The sequence below is a fragment of the Tursiops truncatus genome, chromosome 19 (genome assembly GCF_011762595.2).
Source record: "Tursiops truncatus isolate mTurTru1 chromosome 19, mTurTru1.mat.Y, whole genome shotgun sequence".
NCBI classification, from domain to species: Eukaryota; Metazoa; Chordata; class Mammalia; order Artiodactyla; family Delphinidae; genus Tursiops; species Tursiops truncatus.
Genome location: NC_047052.1, coordinates 23,637,025 through 23,649,323, shown reverse-complemented (window position 1 = coordinate 23,649,323; position 12,299 = coordinate 23,637,025). Strand labels below are relative to the sequence as shown.

The window sequence follows — 12,299 nt, the reverse complement described above, 5'->3', positions numbered from 1 at the left end:
TTTTTACTTTGCCCTTTAGAAACTGCAAATTTGACTATTTAGTTGCGTGCTAAATTAACATGTGACCTAACATAGATTCAAAACTCTCTTCTCATTAGACATGTGTTTGTAAAGCTTTTATAGTATTAAATTATGCACTTCTGCAAGATACTTTTTAAAAATAGTTTCTGGAATTTCCAAAAGGGCCTATAATATGCATTTATCAAATTCCGGCATATTAATACTTTAAAGACTCTGAAGTATGAAAAGCATTTCACTTTTTTTAATTCAGTGTTTATCAATTAAATTTGATTTGATTTGTTTCAATAGATCTATTTTGAGCACAGATTGGAAGATGTTGCCATAGGTCTATTGTATAATAACAAACAATTGATATATACAGGAGAATAAAAGTAGAGAGTATTATATAGTTGCTGCCTCCATTCCTGACTGTCTGCCTGTCACCTGAACACTTCATTCCGAAAGGCATTAGGCATGTCTGGGCGAGGTAAGAATCCATGGAAAGGCAGGAAGGTGGAGGGAGAGTGGAACAGCAGATAAACATTTGTTTCAGGGAGTCAGGGGATGGGCAGAGGGAGCAAATGGAAATCACTTACTACGGCAGTGAGGGATGATTCAAATAACAAATATATTGAGTGTAAAGACACGGGGTTCTCACTGTTTGAGAAAAAGAAACAATTAGAATGAACCCTGTGGTGTTGCTTTAGAGTTGGAGATACTGAGGTAATGCATGTGGGGTCCTGGATTTGATCCTTTCACTATAAAAAGACTTTACTGGGACAAATGGAGACATGTGACTGAGGTCTGTGCATCCAATAGCAATGGTGTATCACTATTAATTTCCTAATTTTGATGGCTGTATTGTGCTTGTGTAGAGAAAACACCCATGTGGCAAAGACTGACTGAGTTATCTCATGGTAATGGGGCATCATCGCAGCAATGTACTCACTTATAGTTCAGGAAAAATACATTTGGACTACAAATGCAACTTTTCTCTAAGATTAAATTTATTCCAAATTAAAGATAATGAACAACACAAAAGAAATAGAATGTATTTTATATGGGCCTTCCTCCAAAAGAGGATTTGAACACTTTTACCATAAAAGAACAAAATTACAAAGAAAAGACATACTACTAATGGTAAGAGAAGACAGGAGAGTGAGAATGACACATAGAAGGGACAACAAAAACTGTTTTCAAATGCTGGCATCTTCCTTTTGGCTGAGTTACTGTTTCAAGTAGAGTAAGTTCACTTGCATACTGTGTACTGACAGCCTCGACCTCTTCAGTTATGAGCCTTTGGAAAGCAGTGAGATTTGCCTTTCCAAAATATATTTTACTAAGTAATCTCTTGACCTTCTGATTTTTTGATGGAGAGTGCATTCTTTTTTTGCATTCACTACCAGGAAATCCAAAGTCAATCCCGGTTACTCTCTGTAGTTTTTATCTTTAACATATTAACAGCACTTCAGCCCCAGTTAGTCACCACATGGCTCTCAATTAATTGTATTGTGATTTGAATTTCTATGTGATGTATTGTTCTTGCATTTTTAATGTGCTTATATTCCTATTTAAACACTGTGTAATACTTCACCCAAACTTCTCTTTGTCCAACTCCTGTCTCAGCTCCTCAATTTAATTTGCAAAGTATGCTGACCTCAAGAGCTCTTCCACCTTGGAAAAATAGTAACTATTATAAATAGGCAGCAGAACCATAGGGCATATATAAACAAAATTCTCTAGAGATATTATCAAAAATTAGTACAGCATATTGGTTAAACCCATGGGAGGAAGAGCCAGATGTCTGAATTTAAATCCGTTTTCCCACTTAATACCTGGATTTGGATTAGCTATTATTTCCCCTATTTTTTCTGATTAAAAATAAAGAGAAATAGAGAAGTTAACATCGGTACTAATGTAGGATTGTTGTGAATATTGCAAGCATTTAACACAGCTTTGGGGATATAGCAACTTTTTAATACATATTGATCATCATGAGAGTAGCCTTGAATCTCAAAGAAAACTAAGAAAACCACCAGTGCTGTGTTTTATATAACTATGTACTCAACAATGCAATCATGCCCACCAGCTTAAGCCCTACTTGGCTTTCTGATCCTTTTATTCCCATCTTCACTAATATGCCCTTTTGAATAAAATAGGCTTCATTCCAACATGTACAACTGCGAAACATAAAGTTAAGGCTTGTCGAGCAATTTTTCATTGACCAAGGCATTCATATCCTATACGCAATCTATTGAATCATACTAGCAGAAGTAGCTTGAAAATGGATGTTTGTAAAGAAACCAATATCAATTGAGCACCAACTCTATGCTATGCCAAGTTATTGAAATATAATCATTGAATTTTTCCAAACATACTTTCTTAGGTAGGGATGCTTGTGCACACTACACAGATAGAGAAGGTGAGGCTTAGATGGGTCATGTCACGAACACAAGTAGAAAATCTGCAGTCAAATAATCTGAGATTCTACTTCGAAGCTAAATACAATATTCATTTTACCTGAACCCAGGTGTGGACACACAATCAGGGTTAAGTATCCCTCACTCTAATATTCAGTAGCAAAAAAAATTATCTTTTTAAAGTGTCTGGAACTTAATAAGTGTAGGCACATTTTCACTGAAAAACCAACTTCAACGATGCTAGTTTGGGATCCACAGTAAAAACCAGACAAGCTTGCACATCACTCTTTATGTAGTATTGCTATAAAAGTGAATTCTCATCAAGCTCTGAAATTCACAGTAGAATATAAAAGAGTTCTGTCTACAGCTTCCAAATATGATATTTCTAAAATAATTTGGCTGCCATTTGGGCAAATATATATGTGTGTTTTGTCCTGACAGCTTGTCAACTGGCAGACGGTTCTTGAATATCACATTCATTTCAATGTAGTATTGGTAAATTTCTCAATTAGAATTTTACTTTTCACTTTCTGCACAATGAAATCCCCCAGTCCTTGCTGGCATTCTTCAGGGTGTACAGGTGCAGGTGTTGGCATTTCTGCAGGAGCAAAGGAAGAAAAATGAAAGGAGGAAGGAGGGGAGGGAAGAGACAGGCTGGGAGAGAACAGTGGTAATGGGGAGAGAAAGGAGATAGGAGCCGACCTTCATCCTGATATTCACCTTCATGGAAATGAAGGGAATAATTCACACTTGACAATAAAATAGTGCAGTTGCCTCTGCCTCTCTTTAACCAGAGAGGCTGGAGTCAAACAGAAACCAGACACCTCTGTATAATCGATACAGAGAAAAGGTCCAAAGGTACGATGGGAAATCGATTAATAAAAATCATTTTTAAAACCACAACAACCAATTATTGAACACTTATTTACTTCATGGCACACCCTGACTTTGTATTTTATCACGCAGTTCTCAAACAATGAAAGCAAGATGGAAATTGTTATCTTTGCATTGTAGCTAAGGAAAACAAGGAACAGTTTAACCTCCTTGAACTTCAAAGTCAACCAGATAATAAGGGATAGAACCAGGATTCAAGATTTCATCCACCTAACTTCAAAACCCACACTTTCAACTGCAGCATATTCCATGTGGTTTTTAGAAGAGATGTCACAAGCTAAGCATTTTTAAAAATAACTGTGTAAAGTTAGTGTAGATTATTTCTTTTAGTTGCTACACTCTTATCAAGAAAAATACTTTAGATAGAGGAAAAATGCATAGGTGCACATACACATTGCATTATGTAGCTAATAGTATCTTTAAATTCTTTGTCTTAGCTGAAATTGACCTTGAAGTTTGCAGACGTTTGGGGGCTTTTTTTCTCAACATACTTATCAGGCACATAACTCATACACACAGGAATGGAAGCCTCTGACACATTTACAATAAATAGATATCGACTTGGCCATTAAGATGTAGAAATCATAATAACGAGGCAAAAATAGCAGCTTTCCTGTTCTTCATTCATTAGCAATTAAGATTAAGTGTTCTGTATGTATTACAGCTGGTAATAGCCCTTTAAAACCATCTTACACAAACCTGAATGAAAAGATAGATTAGGCAAGTTCTCTGCCCTAAATAAGTTGATCAAATAAGAGGAAAATAAAGAGAGAGAAAATAATATATAGTATTTCTTAGTCCCTATTTACATGTCAGAATTTAAAAGAAGTACAAACATGAATGTGTTTTTGCTTGTTTGTGGGTTTCTTTCTGTGGTAATAGTGACGGTAGAGAGATAAATTCCTGCTAGAAAGACCTAGAAGTTTCCCTAGAAAAAGTGTCATTTCAGCCAGCCATAGAGGAGTGATTTGATTTTGATAAGAAGGAAAAAATAAATAATAATAGGATTCCTCACAAAAGAGATAGAAAAGGGGAGTCTTGGCAGGAGAAATACATGGGTAAAATGTGAAGACCTGAGGTCAGTTCTGATTTGCTGCTGTAGTGGGTATATCTACCAAAGTTATACTGTGGGTTAAGAAAGAAGAGATCAAATGAAGCCAAACTATTTACCTAATTTTGGCCTTCAATTTATATCTCCACTTGTGTTTTTTTATTTATCACATCTTGTTCACCTGCTGTTAATTTACGTGATTTTGCTGCATAGCATGTCTTAGGCTGTCTTAAATGCAATTTGAAACAAACTAGGGTATCCCTTACATCCACTGCACACTTAGGAATGACTTTAGTGATCTTAATCCCCTGGATTTTGGATCCTACCTACTACTTTTGTCAGACCAGGAAGAGCTCTAAAATACCTTTTATTCTAGTATAAAGTCTGGGGTCAGGGATTTCCTTTATCGAGGCCAGAGTCTGGGGATAAAACAAATCCAAAAAGGGGAGGAAAAAGTAGAAAATCATGTTTTGAAATATATTCTGTTCTGTAAAGTATAATGAATATTTCAATGGCTGAGAAAAAGTGGGAGTGAGTCCTTGGTGATAGCAATGCTCCTTTAAAAAGTTCGGTTAAAGTACGATGCCCACAGCTCAGAAGCCTCTGGTAACTGTGATTTCCTAATTCACTCTAGACTCGACCCAAGCCTCTGGTAACTGTGATTTCCTAATTCACTCTAGACGCGACCCACCAGCTCAATCCAATATCTGGCTGACTACAGACCTAGACGGTTTTCTGTTTCTCTGTGTGCTGCATCTGCATGTGAATATATACAAACAAATAATTAAACATCAAGAAAATATCAATAGGATTAGTCTGGCGTGTTGGAACAAATCTTGATAAATCCGCCTCGGTAACAATACTCGAACTACAGTCTATGAGAGGAATACCAATTCAGCCTATTGAAGTACTGTCGTGTAAGGAGAGATATTTTAATAAAACTGCTTCGTCAGTTCCTATTACTAAGGGACTAAAGCTATTGAGCTGTGGAACTGAGGCCAAAAAAGGGGATTTGGAAATGCAAATTAGAGATAAGACGGTAATAAATGTCTTTTATTCAGCCACACACGATCCCTGATGCCAGGAGCTATTTTAAAGATGATTCTAATAGTTCTGTGAAATTGGAAGCATACATACCCAAAATGGACATCTCTGGCACGGTAGCATGATAGGGTCCATTGAGAAACTCTGGTGCATTGTCGTTGATGTCTTGAACTTTGATAATAAATTCAGAAGGAGGCTCAAGAGGCTTATTTGTCTCCCAGTCCACTGCCTGAGCTGTTAGGGTGTACTCAGCTTTTTCCTCTCGGTCAAGTCTTTTTATAGCATGGATATCTCCTGTTATGTCATTTATTTGAAAGATAGTCCCAGCTCCATCGCCTGATAGGATATATTTGATTTTTTTGCTCCCAGGATCCAGGTCTGTATGTAACTAAAACGAAAAGGGACATTGGTTAGTGATGTGGCAATTTGCAAAGTATGTTTTACTACCTCATGTTTCAATATAAAGTTGTTTCTTTCTACATTGATTGTAACTTCATCAGTGTCTGCTAACAGTAGCTGTACAAAGAGTCTATGCAACTGAATGCATATCAAGTAAAATATAATGAAATTCAGACAAATATGTTTGAACACTTTAAAAATATACTCTGGCCTGTTCAGTATAAACTGATATGCATTTACAATGATAAAAAGATTGAGAAGAAAACACTAAAATAAATGTATTCTTTCCATTTATTCATACATTTACTGTTCAGTATAAACTGATATGCATTTACAATGATAAAAAGACCAGGAGAAAATACAAAAATACATGTATGCTTTTTAATTTGTTAATACATTTATTTAAAGTTATTATTATTAGTTAACCTTTTATGGGTTACTATCTGTGTGCCAAGAGCTATATGAATCACTTCTCATATGATAATCCCCGTAATTCTTCCAAAAGTCACTGAGTTAGAATATATCATATGAAACATGAGAAAAGGGAAGTTGGACAAGGCATATTATAACATCTTCAAGGTTTCCATTTGATGGAATCAAGTGTAGTAGACCTAAAATTCAACTCAGATCTGGCTGCTCTATTCATAAAAACAGAAATAATTCTAATAATCTGATATATATTAAGATCTTATGTTTATGTAAGGCTTTTTTTTCCCCTTTGATTTACACAACTCTTCTGGTCCAGGAAAATTATTCCCATTTTACAAAGATGACTGAGGCCAGATTATGGGAGCACATTTTCCAGAAATGGGACTTCTTAGAGAAATGAAAACTTCGCAGCAGGGATGCAGATCCACCTTAGATCATGGCAACAAATATTTATTGAACACCTACTCTGCCTAAAACATTTTAGTAGGTACTGGGGAAAACAGAATCCCTGGCTTTCAAATTTTCACCGTTTATTCTTTAGAGGGAGAATCCTGGTACAGGGTGCTTCTTTTTTATACTATGTTGACTCCTGTTAAAAAAACTAAAATAAAACAAGAATATATATATTTTTAGTTTGTATTTTTAAAAGGAAAATTAATTGAATTATATTTGCAAAGTACTGCTCAAATGTACATATTTTCAGCTTAATCCAGTTACTTAAATGCCAGTATAGTTATAGTTCTTGCATCATGAGATTTCAAACACTTGCTCCTTAAAAAATATACATATGTATATATTGAAAAAAAAGTCTTGTGCAAAGAAACTCCTAGAAGCTCAAAAGACATTGCATTCTCTTGGGATCGCTTTCATTCAGTGATTGCGTTCTTTGCCAATTTAAATTGTATTTAGTGCCTCAATAAATGAAAAGATTTTTTAAAAGACATAAAACAGTAACAAAGCATCCAAATGCATCTAGATCTCCTATTTTACTTTTGAATACTTTAAAAAGCTAAAGCATAAGATTACATCAAATACTTACTGAATCTCAAAATGTATCCCTTTCATTTATTGTATTGAACTTATTAACAAGAGCAAATATTGAAATGCCACTTTATCTTAATGAATGTAGGATTATAATTCATTAATATGATATTAATCCTAATTTATGACCATTTTAATTTATGCGCATTTTAACATTTCCATTAGCATTTTTATTAAAAAAGAAAATTTTGAATAAAATATGATTCATGGACGTTTCCATTCATATACAGGCATCACTAAGACACAGAGGTATTGGTATGTGTCACTCTTGCCCATCACATTTTTGCTATTAAAATTTAAGATATTCAAAATGCTGCTACTATTACTTATATTAGAACTTATTTGCACCACATTTTCCTTATATTTATCAATAGCCTCTGATTAGTAAATCGTATCGTACTCCCAGGTTTTGATGATCCTCTGTGTTTAGAAATAACTGAGGGAGAAGGGAAAAGCATGGGTTTTTGAAAAAACACAAAGCTAAGACTCAGGTCTCTCTAACTATATAAACTGGAGAAATTAACACATTTATTTGAGCTTCAGTTACTTTGCCTCTAATATGGGGATAAAACATCTACCCTGCAGAATTGGTTTTAGAATCTGAGATGATCTATTTGAAAAACAGAGAAAAATGGAAGTTGGCATATTAAGTGTATAATAACTAAAACCATTTTTACTTCATAGCATCCTCAACTATATACGACTATCTGAAAACACTCTAATAAAGCCCAGTTGCAAGCTGAGTGAAAAGTTCCCAAGATTCCATCCTGAAAGAACTCTTAGCAAACACTGTGTGCTTCCTCTTTCTTCTGAAATTTATTTTTAGCAAATCTCAGCAAAATCCAGAGCCCTCATGATCTTGAAAGGCAGAGTACTGCGTTTCTATATTCATTCATTTCATCCTGTAATTTGGATCACACACACTCACACACACACTCTTGCACAGGGCTTGTTCAGGTAACCAACTTGACATTACAAATAAAAGACCTGTGGGTATGCAAGAATAGCAATTACAGGCAGCAAACGCTCATAAAACTCCAGATCTGGACCTCAGGCTTCGGAATACGTGATGATAAGCTGCTGCTTTTTTGGTTGGTCTTCACACATCTGTTAAAACCTGCTCACGTCAATGCATCAAGACTGTTCCTGTCAATTTATCCCACCCCAGGACGCTCTCTGTGAGATTATGGTACCAAAGGTATCCCAAATGCACCACATTTTCACACATTGTGCATCATCTGAAAGTGTGAGGACCATCTCTCCCAAGAGCTGCTTCTGCTAATTAGAGCAGCATAAGGGCCACATGCAAACTGGCTGGGATGGTAAGACTGGTTGGCCTGGCTGTGGTACAAAAATACCTCATCCATTCACTGATTAAATATGCACAAAATATGATTACAAACAACACAGACATGGTCTCTGCCCTCAAAGACCCATAGGTTAGTGGGAGATAAACACAAATAAACAGAAAATATTTGCTGTTGTTATTGTTACTACCACACGTACTAACTACATATTACCTGGTAAACATTTTATTCAGTACATGTATACATGTAATGTTTTTCTCACAGCCAACCAGAGAACATTTTGCCATTTCACCCAGGAAACAGTTAAGATTCAGAGATTTTTAGGGAACTTTTCCATAGAATGTACTATCAGCAAGTGGCGATCTTAACAGCAGAAGCTTTAAAGGAAATTTCCTGGATTCAAATGCATGCTCTAAAGGTTTGAGTGCATATATTAAGTTTACTTAACTCAGAAAGTGGAGCTTGGAGGAACAGAAAAGGCCACTACAAACAAGTAATGACGAAAACTCTAGATCTCAAAGAGGGAGGGAATGGGTGAAGATCCAGAGATAAGAGAGAGCATAGTAAGTGGGAAAAGATGATTTAACATCGCACTGACTTCAGGAAACGAGAAGAAGCAGGAAATAAGAATAAAAAGCAAGGCAGGGGTCAGATTACACAGAGTTTTGAAGGCAAGATAGAATTCAGATTTGACTATAAAGCAACAAGAGTCCATAAACACAAGGTTTCAGTAAGAAGCCTGGCATCATAATAGTTTTGTTTTACTAAATCACAGTGCTTGGTGTGTGCCCATAAGCAAAACTCTCAGAAGCAAAGGAAAAGAGATCAGAGGGAAAACTTAGACACCAATTCACAAAGCTACCTCAATCTGCGTTCCCAAGCTCAGCCCAGCAACCATGATCTGTCTCATCTACAACCAGACGGATCCCGGTGGTCACTCACAGCAGCCTCGTAGGAGAAGCGCCGAGTGTCAGGTATGCAACGAGCGATCCAGTCATTCATATTAAGTCTTCGATTTGAGGGATCATAACGGGACTGCTACATAATTGAGTTGAATTGTGAGTATCAATATAATTACACCTTTACTGTCTTTCATATATTTTCAAAATATCCCTTAATTAAAATACAAGTTTAAACTTTAAAAGCCACGGGAAGAAGCTCTTGCATCTCCACTCTCCTTTGCATTCCCACTGCCTAGTAAGGTGCCTGTCATGTTGCTGGAGCTCAAACAATATTTGTGGAGTAAGTAAGGTGAATGCAAAAGAAGGGAAGGAAAGAACATTGCCTCGTTTTACTTTCAAAACAGTAATTTAAAGAAGAGAGTAAAGAAATTTAGAAAAGTTAGGTTCAGTGAGCTAAAATCTTATCCGCTCTAAACGCAAAGCCCTTGAGTTCCCTCAAATATGCATTCAACTGTAGCCCCCAGCAAAACAACTGAGACATAGTAGAGGGAACATCGATGGAAACATGAGTGGATGGATGAATGGATGGATGGACGGATGGATGGCAATGGATGAATAATAGATGGACAACAGACAACAAGTATCTAATATACACACATCACTGTTCTCAGAATAAGAGCCCCCGCCACCCCAGTCTTCAACAGAATCACCCTTATCTCCCCTCTGGCTGTCAAAGAAAAAAAAAAGTACAAACTACTTTTCTACCTTCTCCTACAAGATTCCTGAGGACACTACAGCACTCCTAGTACAGTAGAGCCTAGAGAAGATAAATTCTCCTCTGAGTGCCTATTTTAATACCAAAGAATGATTTAATTACCATGCTGCCCAACTTTTCCTGGAGAGTGAGTGATGAGGAGTAGGATTCAGTGAACTATGGGGGAAATCAGCACCTCATCGGAAAATCGGTAGCTCTGACATCAGAACTTACTTTGAAGTTCCACTCCCTCCAAAAGGAAATCCTAAGAGGTTTCTCAACTTTCCTCTCTTCCTTTAGAGAAGTCTAAGTTACAGGGAGAGAATCAGCATCTTTTGAAACCCAAAGGGGTTAACGGGGATCACTACAACATGAATCTCTATCACTGATGCCTGTTTTTCATCAATCTGCGCTCCCTTGGAAAGAACAGCAAGCTTAGCGCACTTAAATAATATTAAATCTTACACTGTACTCTCCCTATCTACCAGGTGCCTGTCAGGGAGATACTGTCAGCGAACAGACGGATAATCTAATCCTTAAGTTATAACCAATTAACATCAAAGATGGGACCAGAAACCTAGCACAGTATAAGTTTTTGATCTAAATGATAAGAGTGCAGGAATTCACTCTAGATCAGGTGCATATTTAGGCTGCTAGGAGAGTGAAAGGCCCGGTAGAGAAAAAGTGCAAGAGGGTATAAGAAGAGAATACTTTCATGTTCCTGAACCGTTCTTCCACAACAAGGACCAGGAGTCTGACTTGAAATCTACTTATTTTAACTTGTAGTTCAGCCTTCTCGTGCACTATAGAACATCTCACAAAAGATGCTGACCCAACATGAAATGGTCCATTCGAGAATGAGTTTGAGTCCATCGTTGTATTCAAGCAGAACTAGACAACCGCTGGTTCTTCTGCTTTAGAGCTAAACGAAGCATCATATGATGGTGGGAAATGGGGTAGGAGGGGTGAAGATGTTAGGGTGGACCACATAACTTGTAAAATGCCTTTATATGCTGAAATGTTATACCACATCAGTAAATCTATATAATTATTCCATCCAGTCATGCCACTCTTTTTTTTTCATTTATTTTACTGAAGTATTGTTGATTTACAATGTTGTGTTAATTTCTGCTGTACAACAAAGTGACTCAGATATATATATATATTCTTTTTCATATTCTTTTCATTTATGGTTTATTATAAGATATCAAATATAGTTCCCTATGCTATACACTAGGACCTTGTTGTTTATGCATTCTATATATACTAGTTTGCATCTGCTAACCCCCAAACTCCCAATCCTTCCCTCCACTGCTCCTCCTCCCCCTAGGCAACCACAAGTCTGTTCTTTATGGCTCAGTCACTCCACTCTTAACAATGTGCAGAAACAAATTATAAAACTAAAGCCAGGTAATAGACATAAAAACACCCCAGCATATTAGTAAGATCAAGTTGGGAATATGCACTTACTCTCACGATCATACACTCTAAGGAAATAATTCAGTGAAATGATAACAGTCCTCAAAGTCATTCTCATATAAACCAAATGACTCTTAAATTTGTCTTATGGAGTGAAAGGCTAAAGAAGACACAATCCCCGATTAAAAGACTAGAACAGAGCATCCTACACTGGAAGTGACCTCTACTTTGACAAAAATATTCTAATGTTTTACAGGAGGCAAATGTGTAGCGTCCTGATATCTCAGATGTGTGGTCTTTGCATTCCGTGTCAGCTGCTGATGTGTATACTGAACAGCTCAACCTGGCCAAGGGGACCAGTGCCCAGAGAAACAGAAAATTGGAAGCAAGTCTGAGTGAACTGCTGCTTTTGGCTGCAGGGACCTGAAATTATAGTCAGAATTAGGAATGCATTACTTGTGTTACTCCTTTAAATGGTTAAGTTCCACAGAGGGCCTCCAGGTACATGAGTCAACAATCTTCCAACAACAAGCATTGTATATGGTAAATAGCAAATGCTCAGTAAAGTCTAATTGCTGTTTTGTCTGCACAGGACCTACCATAACTTCCTGCACCTTATCAGTGATTTCACAAGGATGA

The 12,299-nt window shown here is 36.6% G+C and overlaps 1 protein-coding gene across 2 annotated transcripts in view; it reads right to left on the bottom strand.

Moving 5' to 3' along the window:
* The window catches only part of CDH8 (cadherin 8), a 354,111-nt gene that overhangs the window by 234,869 nt on the left and 106,943 nt on the right, over nucleotides 1–12,299 (bottom strand). For both annotated transcript variants that reach the window (XM_073796978.1, XM_019935532.3), the window contains exon 2: nucleotides 5,503–5,797. In XM_073796978.1, coding sequence (XP_073653079.1) covers nucleotides 5,503–5,797 — 295 coding nt within the window. The remainder of the gene's footprint in view (nucleotides 1–5,502; nucleotides 5,798–12,299) is intronic.